General features: G+C 41.4%; 1 protein-coding gene across 1 annotated transcript in view; it reads right to left on the bottom strand.

Moving 5' to 3' along the window:
* Positions 1-866: 866 nt before the first annotated feature.
* Positions 867-17,450, bottom strand: part of STK24 (serine/threonine kinase 24) — a 75,300-nt gene continuing 58,716 nt past the window's right edge. Inside the window, exons 8-11 of the mRNA XM_068166497.1 lie at positions 15,427-15,550; positions 14,048-14,116; positions 9,323-9,459; positions 867-5,351 (exon numbers count right to left, since the gene is read on the bottom strand). Coding sequence (XP_068022598.1) covers positions 5,315-5,351; positions 9,323-9,459; positions 14,048-14,116; positions 15,427-15,550 — 367 coding nt within the window. The 3' untranslated portion in view covers positions 867-5,314. The remainder of the gene's footprint in view (positions 5,352-9,322; positions 9,460-14,047; positions 14,117-15,426; positions 15,551-17,450) is intronic.

The following is a 17,450-nucleotide window of genomic DNA, read 5'->3' as shown; positions in this document are numbered from 1 at the left end:
TTTACCCATATATTATGCCAGTGGTGGTAGAATGAGCTAATTGGTATAGCTCCTGAGTATTGTATCTTTTATGGGTTACATCAGTCTGTTAGACATGCTGTGTTACAGAATAGGGCTGTTGTAGATTTCTTGTTACTTGTCCATAGACATGGGTGTGAAGACTTTGATGGGATGTGCTGTCGCCAAGGTGGATACAGTCTCTTATCAAAACACAATTGTTGATTTTATCAATTGCTTTTGCTATATAGTTAATTTTACCTTGCTTGCTCTTATGTATGCAAAGAATGTTAGAAATGTTGATCAAAATTGTGGTTTTATCAGAAAAAGGGGGAGATGTAGAAGGGTTGTTTTTGGATAGCTTTGGAACAGCTATGGTTTGCCCTTGATTTAGGAAAGCACACCGTATCAGTAACAGAGAAAGAAAGAGGGAACTGTAGGGGAAGATTTGCCCTTGCTTGAGTTAGAGAAGGCCATGGTTAATCTTTGACTTAGAAAAGAATGTAAACATCTTGTAACTGAGGAGAAAGACTTGCCAGAATTTGGTTGGATGTCTGGAAGTATTGTTTTGCTTGTTTTAACCTATTGTATGCCTTAATTACACGCACGCCAGTAGAAAATAACCAAGCAAGATGTGAGACATCTGCTTTCTAAGAGTATATAACTTTGCTGTATAATGTAATAAATGTGTTTGCCTGGTAACATCTTGGCCTGGAAGCTGTGTTTGTAGTGCCTTTAGGGTGATCAAACACCAAAACCATATTACTACAGCCCCAACTCTCCCAGGGGCACAGAAAAGTTGGTAGAAAAGAAAAAAACACAACACTTGGCAATGTGGCACATGTGCTATTTTTTTAACAGGAGAAATCAGTAATGAAATAGAATTACAGGTGTGCAGCAGTCAGTTTGTCACTCAGTTGTGTGGATAATTACGACTGTGATGTTTGGGGTTAAGCTAACGCAACTTAATGGGAGCACTTTGTCAGTTTCACTGGGCTGGCAGGACAGTGACTACATAACAAGTTTTAAGGCATTACCATCTGTAAATTGGCAGGGCAAACTGCAATACACAGCTGCACCTGTTTAACCCAAAGAGTACCCTGTCAATCACTTGTATGGTAGATTCATAAAACTTTTATCAAGAACTAAACTTCCCACATGGTTAGGCCATCTGTGAGATAGATACAAGCTTAACTGAATTCCCCAAGAGAAAAAAGTATTCTCAACATTCTGGCTCAGAAAGTGTTGTCTGAGGTTAAACAGGAGTTTTCTCTTGTATAAATTCCAAGGTAACAAACTAAACACTGATTCATAAACTTTCTGCTTTACAATTACTGAAAAATGGACAACAACCGAGCTAGAACCACCCCCAGAAGCATCCTCCTAGGAGGAGACACCTCTCCACCCCTTCCCCCTGTATCTCATCTTACTGACCACTCAGAGGGCAAAATTTCATTAAACTTTTCCTTCTTTATTTCTAGGTGATGTAGTTTACAAGGAGTTTTTATTATGTTGGTGTAGAGTGACAAAAGTAAAATTTAAATACACAGTTATAAACAGGCAGCAGTGTTACAGAAAACAAGAGATACACTTTAATTGTCCTCTGTAATCAGGCTTTGAAAGAAAGCAGGAAACCATTACCTAGGGTTTGTCTACAGCATATGCTCAGTGCAGTTACCAGCACATCTGCAAAATACAGTTAAAAAGAGCAAGCTGGCAGATTTGTGCTATACTTCAAGCTCCTCCCCAGCAACTTACAAAAATAATTTGCAATTGTACCGATCCTTGCATTATAGCTGAGCTTATTATTAGCACTTCTGACAATCTTCCAATGGTGATGTTTTTGAAGGCAAAAATAAGTTTCCTTAAAAGTAAGGCGAATGTAAAACCATTGCAAACCACATAAAGTAGGAAGAGCTAAATGAGACATTTCACAAGTGCAGTACAAAGCAGTGGCAGGTGAAGCAGTTACAGTGGAGAACATAGGATGGAAGTTCACAACACTTCAGCTGTGCTGCAATGCTCCAATGCACACTGTCTTACCTCCCCTCCTCCGCCCACCCCTCCTGGACAGTGAGAGCAGAACCCCACAGTTACATCACTCTGCAGCAATGAGCTCATCTGAAGTCCATAGCTAGAGTGACAGCTACAAAGGTTTGAAGCGGCAAAGGAGCCGCAGCAGCACTTCAGAGGAGCCGCTTTGCTACTACACCAGAATCATCCCGCTCTACAGCGACTGTGCTCTCAGCCTGCAGTAAACTCTAGTGACCAACTACAAAGTGCAGCTGCAAGGGAAATTAAAAAAATAGATTGCGCATCTGATTGATAGTTACAAAAAGCAAGCTTCAGTCCCAAGGACTCTCTGTGTTGTTTTCAAACAGTGAGTTTATTTACTACTGAACCTTGAAATCCCTGATAAATAAGCAGTTCCACTAATTTAAATGTCTGCATAACTAGGGTTAGTTTAGTATATAAAGGAGTGAAGAAGTACTACCTGCACAGGGAAACCATCAGTGCAACACTAACACAGACGTGTTTTTAGCACGAACCAGCCTCTCAAAAATATTCAGTACAGGTCTTTCTTTTTCTTTCAGGAACTGAGGCTCCACTTCTTTCACACTAAGCTCCTCTCCTGTTACCAACACAGATCTGATTTTTAAAGCCTCCCTATTTTTCAATAGCAAATGACTCATAATTTTACATTCAAGATACAGCACGCTCATTTTTTTTTTTAGTGAATCTCAGTTTAAGATAGTCTGTATTTAAATAATCTCTACATTACATATAAAAATACACATCTCTACCATAAATGAGGTCTTTGATCCAAAATGTCCTAGCCTTCTGGCCAGTGGCCCTTGCTGTAGGTCTGTCTGACTGATTTTAAGCTAAACTAAGGGACACATTCATCAAGCAAATCCTGCCACAATCTACTCTCAGAAGTATTTCCTCAGCATACAGTCCCAAAATGCAACTAAAAAAAAGAAGTATATATATAACATTTATAATGACTGCTCAAAAATAGCATACCTCAGAATTCTGTTTTTGTGATTGACTGAGCAAGTTTTGAGATGCCAGCTAGCACTGCAAATTTAACTTCCCCACTCAATCTCTCGAGCACTGTGCATCGCCAAGTAAGCTCACTCCAACTCCTTACAGCAAGAGATGACTGGGGAAGAGCTTTCATTATTCTATTTACATCCCAAAGGCAAACAACTTTTTATTCCCCCATGCTGTAACCAGGCACATATTTATTGAATGGCTAAATGTTCAAATAGGAAGAGACCAGCGGGCAGGTTTCCCTTTGTGCTGTATTCAGATGCACATCTCACCATGGCAGAGCTAAACTTGCTTCCCCAAGGGTAAGCCTACCCTTAGTGTTTAAAAGCACACAAAACAACAAATTTGTAAAAGCTTAGTCAAGGAGAAATGATAAACCATTGCTCAAGCTAACACATTGCTCAATTTACCTTAAATTCACTTTAACCATAAAGGAAAACCCTTACCTCATAGTGCTGGCAAATGTGTTGTGTCTACAAACGCAGCTACAAGCAGGAGTGCACACACACACTCGCTTCTTGCAACTGCTGTTTCAGCCTGCTCAGAAGTTTCATAGCTCTGTTAGCATGACAGTGACCTCTAACTAATAATTAAGGCTGTTAATATGCATAGAATAATAAGGGCTACCATGGTGATATGAAGTCCTGGCAAGAAGACTACAGCAGTTTTCCAGAACGTTTAGAGAACCTGGGTCTTTTCATACCAAGGCAGGTATTCTACATTTCCACCTTTTTCTGTTCCAAACCTCTTGTATCTATTTCCATTAAAAAAAAAAACCTGAAACCAATAAATTCCCTCACTGTCATGCAAAACATAAAATCATTGATTTCTTCATTAAAAACAAGGCCAAAATCTCCTCCAAGACACCAGAATAAGAAGCACCTGAATATAGCCTTGGTGAAACAAACCAAGGTAAACCTCAAAGTAATACTGTGGAAACCCCCCGAAACAACAACTACCTTGTGAAGTGTGTGTGTGTGTGTGTGTAACTAATGCTACGTTCAAGAACTATGAAACCTTAAAGACAGCTATCAAGGAGCAACTCAGAGGAGCAGGGGAAAAATTCGTGGATTTCCAAGAAGTAATCTTTTTGGAGTCAAGCAACATGACATAGCATACAACACTGGGGCTCAGTTTTGCAGTCTTTCTGCCTGATGTCTATTACTTTTGGTAAAGAGATGTACAGATTTAGGCAGCAAGACCAAATGTTGAATATGTGGATATTTTTTCTCTTGCACTGCAAGACATTCATTTTAATGATAAAAACAGGTATGATGAAGAAACACTTGCTCCTGCCTCAGAGCCAGCATCTTAAGAGGAGCTGTCAGAATAAATAAAGCTAAATAAAGATTTATGTGTGTGAGCATTCAAATATGTTCAGGTGAAATAAGATAGATTGTATCTGAACTTCACTACAAGCTTCACAAATATGTATCTCTTGCTAAAACTGAACAATTTGCATTGGCACAATTTAAAACTGAAAATCTGAAAGAGCTCATTCTTTCGGGAATCCTTCCCTAAGGAATGATTGGGGAACCCAGATCATTCAAAGGCAGAGCTCTGAGAGACAAGGTGTATTAAACCAACCAGCAGCAGTACCATAATTAGAAAGTCACGCTCAGAATATAGATTGAAAGGAAGAGATACTGAAGAAACAGAATAAATTGTGTCTTTGCCAAGGTACGAATAGAAGGTTCCATAGTACAGGATTAACTCTTTCAGTGGCAAATCCTTAACCTACAAAATTCAAACCAAGTTTCACTTACCACATAATTCAAAATGTACATGTAATAAAGGCAAGGCAATACTCAGTTATGGCCTTTCAAATAGTTACCCCACTAACATTATCTACAAAAGCACTTTACCATTTTGTACACAGTGATTTCTTATGCACGTTGAAAGGCTTTCAGTTAAAAAAGACATTATGTACAGATCTGTACACAGTTCCAACAAACATACTCCATCTCCAGTGGAATTCTTAAAGCAGGATACCTGAGGTTTCTCAATATCTCCAATTTCTCTGTCACAAGCCTAAATATACATTTCAGATTTAAAAAAAAGACACCTTCCTGGAATATGTGCATTATCATTAACAAAAAATTATAGCTTTAAGGAGCTGAAAAATGCTGTCTCCATCCAAGAGGCTTCATTTTCGCTCCTGCACATCTGGGAATGTCCTTCCACGGCTGAGAGGCAGAAGCATGCCTTCCGTGCAGATGCCATGGGATCTCCGTTGTCTTAATAAGTCGGGAACAACACGTCAGTAGGATGAAGTGCTTCCTCCAGCTAGTGAGTATCTGAAGAGGAGAAGAAACAGTTACTGTTGCAACAGTAATGGGATGTTCCAGCCTTTTTGCTTGCAGAATTTTACCCACCACTGCTGTCACAAAGAAAGAGGCCACAGAGGTGCACAGCCTGTAAAGCACAGCCGGCTGGAACTGCGCTGCTTTTCTACATGATAGCAGCAACCTCTGTTCAAGTGTCTCACTGGGAAATGTAAGAATTCCATATACTGGGGGCAACAAGCAGCAATTCCAGCTTCCCTACTTCCCAAGTTTACATCATAATCTTTCCAGAGTATTACTGGGGCAAGAAACCTGCATTTCTTGGGCTAAGCAGATTCCTAAACCATCTAAAGAAAGAAGCATGCGCTGAAATCATGTTGAGCCTTCCATGAACTTGATGAAACATTTGAGATCAAAACTGGAGGGGGAAGGTAAATGGATTTACTCAAGTTACTGGTCAGCTCTTCCAAGAGTCCCGGATAAGTAATTCAGATTAACTTGAAAAATTCAGTTTCAACCAGTTGTAAGGGGAATGGCAATCTCAATAGAAACACGTTGCTGAAGAGCCATCTTCAATAGGTAGCTTTCAAATTGAGAGGACATTGTACATGGATACAGTGAATGACTTAATGATGTAACAGGACACATTTCCTATAGTACTCAAACAAGAAGGAAATACTTATTTTAGAAGTTCAGCATTCTCAAAAATAGCCCTACGAAGGTCTGGAATGGTTCAAACTTCTCTTTACGGGAGGATCCTGCCATTAATTTCTTTCACTTAACATTTTGAAAGGAGTTCTAGTCATGATCATGTACCAGCTGAGTGTCATCCCTGGAGTAAGAGAAAGTTCACCCAGAAGTGACCCATCAGCAAACATTCTCTGTGAGTTTTTCTTGCTCTCTTTCAATGTAAATTAAGTGTCTGCCACCACTGTTACAAGACATGATGACCCAGAAAAATGTCAATAGTCCAGGGAAGCAGAACAGAAGGAAAACAAAAATGCTATATCTGTAGATAAAGGTTATGAAATCTGTCTCCTAGGACAAAGATGATGACTGTTACAGTTGTGACAGGAACAATGAAGATCACCTCCAGTGCCCACAAAAGGAGTGCCCAGTGGAAAGGCTGTCTCACTGGGTCATTTTCAGCTTTGATTGCAGCCTCAGTAATTAAGTACATCAGTAGGAAATGAGCACCAAGCAAAATGTGGGCCCGCTGCTAGATGAGGTGGGTTACCTGGTGACAGAGGATACAGGGAAGGTGAAGTTACTGAATTCCACCTTTGCTTCAGTCTTTACTGCTAAGACTGATCCTGAGGAATTCCAGTTCCTGGAGGTAAGAAAGCAAGCCTGGAGGAAGGAAGACTCCCTTAGTCAAGAATGACTGGGTTAGAGATCATCTAGACAAACTGGTCACCAACAAATCCATGGAATGCACCCACAAGTGCTGAAGGAGCTGGCTGAGGTTATCACTAAGACATTCCCCATCATTTTTGAAAGGTCATGGAGAACAAGGAAGGTGCCTGAGGACTGGAGGAAAGCCAGTGTCACTCCAATCTTCAAAAAGGGCAAGAAGGAAGAATCGGGAAACTACAGGCCAGTCAGCCTCACCTCCATCCCTGGAAAGATGGTGAAAAAGCCCATTCTGGAGGTCATCTCTAAGCATACAGAGGAAAAGCAGATCATCAGGAGTACCCAACATGGATTCATGAAGGGGAAATCATGCTTAACCAGTATGATCACCCTTCTATGATGGTGATGAGGGTAGATGAGGTGTTGTCTACCTCAACTTTAGCAAGACTTCTGACACTGCATCCTGTAAAATCCTCATAGGTAAGCTTAGGAAGTATGGGTTAGATGAGTGGACAGTGAGGTGGATTGAGAACTGGCTGAAAGAGAGCTCAGAGGGTGGTGATCAATGGTGCAGGGTCTGGCTAGAGGCCTGTGGCTAGCAGTGTTCCCCAGGGGTCAATACTGGGTCCAGTCTTGTTCAACGTATTCATCAGTGACTCGGATGAAGGGAGAGAGTATTCGCTCAGCAAGTTTGCCAATGATACAGAACTGGGAGGAGTGACTGACACACCAGAAGGCTGTGCTGCCATTCAGTGAGACCTGGACAGACAGAAGGAAAACTCACAAAATTCAGCAAGGGCAAGAGTCCTGCATCATCCATCAGTACAGGTTAGGGTTGACCTGCTGGAAAGCACCTTTGTGGAGAATGACCTGGAGTGCTGGTGGACTGCTGGCTCATGGCTAACTTGCTATGTGCCCTCAGGGCCAAGAAGGCCAATGGCATCCTGGGGTGCCTTAAGAAGAGTGTAGCCAGCAGGTCAAGGAAGGTTCTCCTTCCACTCTACTCTGCCTTTCTGAGGCTGCACCTCAAGTATTGTGTCCATTTCTGGGCTTTCCAGTTCAAGAGGGGCAAGAAACTACTGGAAAGAGTCCAGCAGAAGGCCATGATGATAATTAGGGAACTGGAGCATCCCTCATATGAGGAAAGGCTGAGAGACTTGGTGCTCTTTAGCCTGAAGAAGAGAAGACTGAGAGGGGATCTTATCAATGCATATAAATATCTAAAGGGTGGAGGTCATGAGGATGGGGCTGGGCTCATTTCAGTGCTGCCCACCAACAGGACAAGGGGCAACAGGTACAAACTGGAGCATGGGAGGTTTCACTTGAACTTAAGGAGAAATTTATTTTGAGGGCGATAGAGAACTGGAACAGACTGCTGGAGAAGTGATGGAGTCTCCTTCTCTGGAGACTTTCAAAACCCATCTGGAAGTATTCCTGTGCAACCTGATCCAGGCATACCTGCTTCAGCAGGGGTGTTGGACTAGGTCCAACCTAGTCTTACCCTGGAGAAGGTCCTTCTTCCAACCCCTAGCATTCTGTGATCAAAACTCACTGAGACTCCCAGCTCCAGGAATGCTGTATGCCTGGCTGATAGAAACTTTACACAGAAATATTTGACTGATAAAAAAAATGGGATCACTTTTGGAACACATAACAGAAATAAACTGAGATGGAAGCTCCAGGAACTCTTTCAAGCCTGCCAGGATCAAGAGAGGGAGAATAAAGGGTTGATGTTTTAGTACCAGAGATGCTTAACAGCCGAGAAAGCAAGAAATACCATTGCTTGCAGTGTTCTGAGCACTGACTGAATGACACAATGTCAGCTTGGCCATCCCCTGCTTTAACTACAGAGATAGGAATTCACAAACTTTACCAAGCTGTGGTTAGAGATACTGCAAGTGAGATACCAGCTCAGGGTCATCTTTTTCAAGACAGGATTCCAAGATTAATCATTTCCTAGTACCAAGCCATCCCACCTGTATGGTGCAGATTCAGAATGGCTGAGGGCTCCATTCAAGGATGCACTTAAAATTTCTTCAAGCAGTAATTCTAAAATTTACAGCAGCATTTAAAAGAACAGCAAATTGAGTATTGTTAAGAACCTATTCCTAACCTAGACAGTTAGAAAATCTCTTATGAGTGGGTCTTTTGAAGTAATAGAAAATGTTGGGTTTCAAGGTACAACCAAGAGGCCAGGGACTACCTTTAATGAATGAGCAATGAACCACTTACTAAGTGACTGCAAGAAACACAAACTAACTATCACAGTGGGTAAAGAAATTAAGAGTAGCACAAGGCACTGTCTGCAGCATACACCCAAGACACTAAGAAAGTGTGAACGTCCCTTACAGGAACTGCAAAGGGAAAAGGCTGCCCAGCCTCATCTGACACGCGATGCACATGGCAACAGGAAGAATGTACATACGGGGGGCTGTCACCTGAAGCCAGGCATTAGAACTGCTGACAGGATGATCTTTTTTTCTACTAAGCAAACACAACTGCACAAACTTTAAGCAAAGGTGGCATTTTCCTCTTTTTCAAGTGGAAATTAATTCAATTGAACCCTGGACAAATATTTGCAGAATCAGATTCGCACATCTCTGTAGGTCTTTGTGAAACAGCTTCATTACCTCTGAAGCCTCTGCACAAGGTGTGACACCATGTTATCTGCAATGCCTGGGCAAGCCTCTTCAGCTAAATAAATAGCCTTTCTCAGTTCTTCTATGGAATCTGTGTTACCACCACACACTTCACTCTTCTCTTTCAGCTGAAAGAAAAACAGGAAGAGATATATTAATGAGATATTCATACATATTTCTATAAACAGTATAATGCAGAAGCTGGGTAGGAAGTGCCCAACAGTGCTCACAATGTCAGGATTTGGCTTTCATTATACACCCACACATCCTGAAGACTTTTGATCCTGAATTTAGTCTTTGCAGTAGTTATCATGGTGTCATTCATCTTCACAAGTCTTCAATCGTTCACATATCCTTTTTAGTGTGCCTGCATCCAAAAATTATGACAGGGAGGTCATTCTCCCCCTGTCCACCACACTGGTTAGGCCACACCTTGAGTCCTGTGTCCAGTTCTGGGCCCCTCAGTTTAGGAAAGATGTTGAGTTGCTGGAATATGTCCAGAGAAAGACAACAAAGCTGGTAAGGGGTTTGGACCACAAGCCCTATGAGGAGAGACTGAGGGAGCTGGGGTTGCTTAGCCTGGATAAGAGGAGGCTTAGAGGAGACCTTATTGCCACCTACAACTACCGGAAGGGAGGTTGTAGGCAGGTGGGGATTGGTTCTCTTCTCAACACCACCCCCCCGAGGTGGGGTTTGGTATCTTATCTCTCTTCAACCAGCAGCAGAACAAGTGGACACAGTCTCAGGCTGCACCAGGGGAGGTTTAGGCTGGATGTTAGGAAGAAGTTCTTCACAGAAAGAGTGATTTGCCATTGGAATGGGCTGCCATGGTTTAGTTGATTAGATGGTGTTGGATGATAGGCTGGACTCTATGATCTCAAAGGTCCCTTCCAACCTGGTTAATTCTATTCTATTCTATTCTGTTCTACTGCCAGTAATGAAGAAAGCTTAGCTTGAACAAATGAAAATTTGTGCCATTTTCTGAGCATGTTAACACTTTTGCCCCTGCTTAAGTATAGCACAGACTATCACGTGGAATAAACATGATCCCCAGAAGGCAGCCTAAAGCAGAGTTAACAGATCAACACAGTTTTGAGTTCAGTGTAGTACAAGACATTCCAAAGGGATCAAAGTGGCAGTGAAGTTTTGAGATATCCAAGCACTAAAGCAGCCTTTCAGAAGTTTTCGAAGTGGACTTTCAACAGGTGCCAGGAACTACAGGAGTTGCTCTCAGCATTGATGAAAGATTTTTCCTTTAAAAGGAAGAACTTAGTAAGGAAAAAAAACCCAAACAAACCAACCAACCAAAAACCACATTGGGAAACAAAGGGAAAAACCAAACACATTGTTATAGTTCCACATTTAGTGGTGGCTTTTAGGTATATTAGAGCACCCTCCTGAGACTAACTCAGCTCTCGGCGAAAGTAAATTGGGAGCGCTCTGTGTGTGTACAACAGCTGAGGTACAACCACAGCAGTAGGAAAGTTTCTGTACTCTTTGGCTGCTGCTTGTGTTCTCTTTTCACTGTATCTAGGATGCTTAAGAGCAAGATCCTATACACAAAGCATAGGCAAGAAGAAGACACAAATGCCGTTTTTACCAGTAATAACTAACCCTTTCTTAGTCTAAACTGGCAAGTCACAGCTTGAGGACAAAGATGACACAAGCAAACAACAATGGGAACAAAGACACCTCTGGATCTCCTGCCTTTAAAAAATGGAACCCAGGATGAGTCAGTGCACACAGTACTCAGCTAGTGTCCTTCCACATCAGGGTGGTAGCTGGTAATGATCATTCTGTTAATTTTCAGGGTGTTGTTTTGTTTTCTGTTGTTTGGAGGGTTTGTCTGAGGTTAGGCATTTTGTTTCTCTGTTTTCTTAAATTGTTTTGCTGAGCTGCACCAAGATTCAGATTACTGCCAGCAACACAGAGTGGCAGTTCTTTAGCTAAGGTTCCTAAACTGTATTGGAGCTCAACTGGAAAAGAAGGATGCAGAGCAGAAACTTCCCCGGTGAGATTACATAAAACCAGCAGCTGTGTTTTTTACACCTGTCTTCTGTGTGCCATAAGTTTTGAAGCCTCCATGATGACCGCAATCTGATTGACCAGTTTTGTTCTTTTTGGATGAGTTCCATGGATTAACTCACTAATTTAGCTAGCAATAATTCCTGGTGCTGCAGATATCAGCAGCTAGAATAGAATAGAATAGACCAGACCAGACCAGACCAGACCGGAAGAGACCTTCAAGATCATCCTGTCCAACCTATCATCCAACACCACCTAATCAACTAAATCTTGCAACCAAGCACCCCATCAAGTCTCCTCCTGAACACCTCCAATGATGGTGATTCCACCACCTCCCCGGGCAGCCCATTTCAATGGGCAATCACTCTCTCTGTTTAGAACTTCCTCCTAACCTCCAGCCTAAACCTCCCCTGACACAGCCTGAGACTGTGTCTTGTTCTGGTGCTGGCTGCCTGGGAGAAGAGATCAACCTCCACCTGTCTACAACCTCCCTTAAGGCAGTTGTAGAGAGCAATAAGGTCACCCCTGAGTCTCCTCTTCTCCAGACTAAGCAATCCCAGCTCCCTCAGTCTGTCCTCATAGGGCTTGTGTTCTAAACCCCTCACCAACTTTGTTGCCCTTCTCTGGACACGTTTCAACGAGTCAACATCCTTCCTAAACTGAGGGGCCCAGAACTGGACACAGTACTCAAGGTGTAGCCTAACCAGTGCAGTGTACAGAGGCAGAATGACCTCCCTGCTCCTGCTGGCCACACTGTTCCTGATGCAGGCCAGGATGCCATTGGCCCTCCTGGCTGCCTGGGCACACTGCATGCTCATGTTCAGCCTACCATTGACCAGTACCAGAATGCTGAATGAATGGAACACTGAAAATATAAGTCTTCCCCTGGACAGCAGAGACAATAGCCATGCTCACAAGAAAAAGGAGACTTTGCATTGAGACGCTGGGAAAGTTACGGCTATCTGCTAGAAGTTGCATGAAAGAGTCTAACCCATAAACCCAACAGTAGATATTAGACTAAGCAGCTTCTTCATAGCATGAAGATACAACAAACAAGTGTGTGAGGAATAAATTTTCTGTATCCTCTACACACTACAGACATGAAAGTAAATGGCAATTTTAATAGGGACTGCAGTAAAATCACATCAGTGGAAATTGAAAGAATTGCCTCGAAGATGAAAATGAGAAGCAAGAAAAGCAATACAGCAACTAGTTTGCAATACCATGGGAAACCCAAAGCAGAAGAATCTAGAAGACAGATAATAAAGGGCATGGTGAAGAGAACATTAAAAATAAAGAAAGGGTAAAAATAGAGGATGGAAAGTGAAAGACAGCGGATGGATGCAGGACCTGTATCATGCATGGTGTTGGGAGAAGGAAGACCTAAAGCAGAGGCACAGCAACCAGAAAACTCTTTGGGTGATAGAAGGAGAGGGAAATGAAAGAAAGTGAGTAATACATAAAGAACTGCAATGGAAAGTACAAAACATAAAAATAAAAAATCCCTGTTTCAAGTTTTTATCCACGTTACATAGGAGACTGACAGGCTGACTTAATACTGGAGTCTGACTGACCAAAACAGAGATTGTCTCCTCTGAATAAGTTTAATTTCTTTTCTGCACTCAGTACTTGCAACATGCAAAATCTGATGCTAATCCTCTGAATCAGGATTTCATTCATTAGAACAACATTAAGACAACATCCTCTGAATAGAAAAAAATCTCTAAATTAATTTCTGTAACAGTCACCATGGCTGAAATCATTATTTAAATAAATCTTCGTATCAAAGCTAGGGTGAGAGAGGAGTTTTTGTTTCTTGGAGTTCTATCAACTTTTTCCAATAATTACATCTTCATAAATATCTAGCTTCCCCTTCATGTGATTTTTAATTTGGTTTTAAGTATTTGAAAAAACCATATATATATATATATATATTTATATATATATATATATATATATATAAAAAGGAGAATTCAGAATGGGAACAAAATACAGTTTTCAACACTGGAATCCAAAAAAGTTAAGTTCTTGCTGATCTAGTCCACAGCCATACCATGGAACACTGATGATCTTGAGATTTGTTACAGATAAAATAACAAAGGATAAAGCCCTGTCAAAAAATGGAATACTGCAATCTAAACATTTACATACCTTTGTGGTTTTCATGTTCATTGCTTTAGGCAAGCATGGTTGATGTTCCTACCATGCATATTAAAGTACTGTTAGAAGCAAAATGAAGAACCTGGACTTCTCAGGATCTCAGGTAGTGATAGGACTAGGGGGAATGGAATGAAGCTGGAGGTGGGGAGATTCAGGCTGGATGTGAGGAGGAGGTTCTTCACCATGAGAGTGGTGAAACCCTGGAATGGGTTGTCCAGGGAGGTGGTCGAGGCCCCGTCCCTGGGGGTGTTTAAGAGCAGGCTGGATGAGGCTCTGTCCAGCCTGATCTAGTGTGGGGTGTCCCTGCCCATGGCAGGGGGGTTGGAACTAGATGATCCTTGTGGTCCCTTCCAACCCTGAATGAAACTATGAAACTATGAAACTATGAAACTCAAAAGCAGATATGCACAAAATCAAAGAGCACAGATCCAAAGGGCTTGTAGAACTCTCTAGGTGCAATTCACCCTAGTTTTTTCTGTTTTTCAGAGACATAAATCCTGGAATCATTTAAGTTTAAAAGCAATAACTTACCTCTACAAATAAAGGGGATATAACTGTAGACAGACATTGTGATACAGGCCTCTTTGGGATATCCTTTTCCTTTAAAGAAAATAAAAATTCCAACCAATTTTATTTCTGAAAAATACATCTTCATTATATTCTGTTTCTAACCAAAGAAAAAATGGTTCCAACATGCTACACATTAATGAAAATCCGTTTCTATGTTGTCACAAGTTTAACTCCCACCAGCAATTAAACATCACACAGCTATGTGCTCCCCCTTTGCCCTTCCCAGGGGCATCAGGTGGAGAACTGGAAAAAGGAAACTTTGTGGATTGAGATGATGACAGTTTAATAACTAAAATAATACTTTTAAAAGCAGAAGAATAATATATACTTTTACAAATAATAAATAAATAGTAATTATGATGATGATGATGATGATGAAAATAATATCATAAAAAGAGGAAAAAAAAAATCAAGACAGACAACTGATGCACAGTGCAATTGCTCACTGCCTGCTGACCACTGCTCAGCCTGTTCCCAAGCAGTGATCAGCCCCACCCCAGCCAACTCCTAACATGACATCCTATAATTTTGAACATCCTTTTGGCCAGGTCAGGTCAGCTGTCCTGGATGTGTTTCCCACCCCCAGCTTCTTGTGCACCCGCTTGCTAGGAGAGCTTGGCAAACTGGAAAACCCTTAACTTTGGATTTTAGCAACAACTGAAACATCAGTGTGTTATCAGCATTGTTCACATACTAAATCCAAAACAGCACTGTGCCAGCTGCTAGGAGGAAAATTAACTCTATCCCAGATGAAATCAGGACATATGTATATACAGAAATGTAAAGTGTTCTACAACAGATTGTTCCAAAGCACTGTGGAAAACAGAGGCTGGATTAAAATTTGAGGCTGTAGCAGGTTAAATACATGCAAGCTCAAACTTAAAACCAACCAACAAAATAACAACAAAATCCACCCCACTGCCCCCAGTTCTACTAAGCAGCTGCTAAACCACAGGCATGCTGGTATTTACAAGGTCACTACCACATGACACAGTATTTCACTTGTCTTTCTGCAGTTCATCTACCTTTTTACAGTAGTGCTTTATTTACAGAAAGAAGATTTTTTGAAATAAAATAGTGCCAGATCTTCCTCCAGTGGTAGTATTTCGAAACTACTGAAAGATTTTGTTACATATGTCATGAACTACAGAAAAAGGACATAGTTACAGAATATCCAGGCTTAAAGGCTTACTCAAGTCTTTTTGTGAAAGGCAACTGTAGAATATACATTTTTAGCAGAAGTTCTGAAAGTTTTACCATTTAAAGATGTAAAAATTACCCCACTAAATTATTCTAGCAAGAATTATCTCCTTGTGCAATACAATCAATATTTTGAGCACCTCTTTTCTTTGAAGCTCCAAAGGCTGGGCTGCTCCATTCTCTAGGTTCTTGGGGTCTTTTTCTCTTATTGTAAAGATCCACTCTCCCGAATCACTCCCACCTGAAGCCTGGCCATCTGGTTCACTTAAAGGGAGGGGAGGAAAAAGAGAAGTTCTATTACCCAACCTTATTGCCCATGTTCATCCAATATATGTGCTAAACTAGAAACAAGACCAAAATCAAGATTCTGTTGTGCAAGCCAGTAAGTATAACCACAAGTATGAAAAGTAAATATCATTTCTCTTCTGGGGAAGTTCAAAAACTAAACCCAAGATACTTCACTACATACTAAATTAACTTCAAAAAGAAAGAGAGGCATTACAGATTGAAAACATTTTCTCTAGTCACAGAAACAAGCAACTTGAAGCGTTTTATTGCTATCTGAAAACTGGCTTTAAGCAGAGTACCTCAAACCATTAGAGAAAGTAGAAAAAAATAGAAGACTTAGCAGCTAAGACACTAGCTTAGAAACATTCTGAGGAAGACAATTTATGCCCAGCCTGTCAGAAAGGTAAATTTGCCTCTTCAGAAAAAAAAAAAAAATGGTGAAAAACTTACAGATACAGCTTGGCTTTAACAAACTACATCACTATAAAACAACCTGTTGCTTCTTTTTTTTAATGGGTAGCATAGTAGGTTTTTTTTTATAAGTCCTACTAAGTTCAAAGAACAAAAATACGCTGACCCTAATCAGTCACTACATTACAGGTCTTCTCTCACTACCATAAATACCACTGTCTAACTTCATTTCTTTCTGATCTGTGAGTTAAGAGTGATTTGCAGGAAAGTCCTCAATTCAACCCACCAATCTAGTGGCCATTGTACCAAAGGCACTTAGCAGAGCCAACCAAGGCAGCAGTGTAAGAAAATTCTCAAGGATTTCTGTTTAAAGTCACATAGAATTCACATCTGTCACTGAAAGAGGCAGCTACACATTAGCAGCTGGGAATGATCAAGTAGGAATTAGGCCTCTTCCCTCCAAAAAAGGGGATGGAATGCCCAACTGAAGTGTATCTGCACCAATGCATGCAGCATGGGCAATAAACAGGAGAGGCTGGAAGCCACAGTACAGCAGGAAAACTGATCTAATTGCCATCGTGGAAACGTGGTGGGATGACTCACACAACTGGAGTACTCTGTTGGATGGCTGCAAGCTCTGCAGAAAGGCTGGGTGGTAAGGTAGCTCTGTATGTTAGGGAGTGTTTTGTTTGTCTTGAGCATAATGACAGTGGTGAAAGGGTTAAGTGTTTATGGGTAAGAATCAGGAGGAAGGCCAACAGGACAGATATCACAGCAACACTCTGTTACTGACCACCCACCCAGGATGAAGAGGCACACAAAATAGTCTACAAGCAGCTGGGGGAAGTCTCACAATCACTAACCCTTATTCTTGTGAGGGACTTCAACTTATCAAATGTCTGCTGGAACACAACACAGCAGAGAATAAATAATGTAGAAGGTTCCCAGAGTGAGTGGAAGCTAACTTCTCAACACAACTAGCTGGCAAGCAAGCCAACCACGGAAGGCTTACTGCTAGACCTGTTGTTCATGAACAGAACAACTGTGGGTAATGTGATGGTTGGAGGCCATGTTGGGCATGGTGATCATAAAATAGCAGAGTTTTCAATTCTTGGCGAAGTAAGGAAAGGGATCAGTAAAACTGCCACCTTGGACTACCAGAGGGCAGGCTTCTGTCAGTTTAGGAGACTAATTGACAGAGTCCCTTGGGAGACACTCCTGAAGGGCAAAGGACTCCATAAAAGTCTGGACATTGTTCAGGACAAAAATCTTAAAGGTGCAGAAGCAAGCAATTTTGGTGTGACTTAAGACAAGCCAATGCAGAAGAAAGCTGGCATGGCCAAACAAAGCTATGGCTGGAACTCAGGAAGAAAAGTCCATGGCCTGTGGGAGAAGGGGCAGGCCACTCACCTTTTGCAAGGTTATACAAGCAGAATATTAGAAAGGCCAAAACCCAGCTAGAACT

Source organism: Melanerpes formicivorus, unplaced genomic scaffold (assembly GCF_026170545.1).
Source record: "Melanerpes formicivorus ecotype bairdi unplaced genomic scaffold, bMelFor1.0.p_v2 SCAF_1, whole genome shotgun sequence".
Classification (NCBI taxonomy): Eukaryota; Metazoa; Chordata; class Aves; order Piciformes; family Picidae; genus Melanerpes; species Melanerpes formicivorus.
The sequence above is the reverse complement of the archived record's forward strand: the minus strand, read 5'-3'. Positions and strand labels throughout refer to the sequence as shown.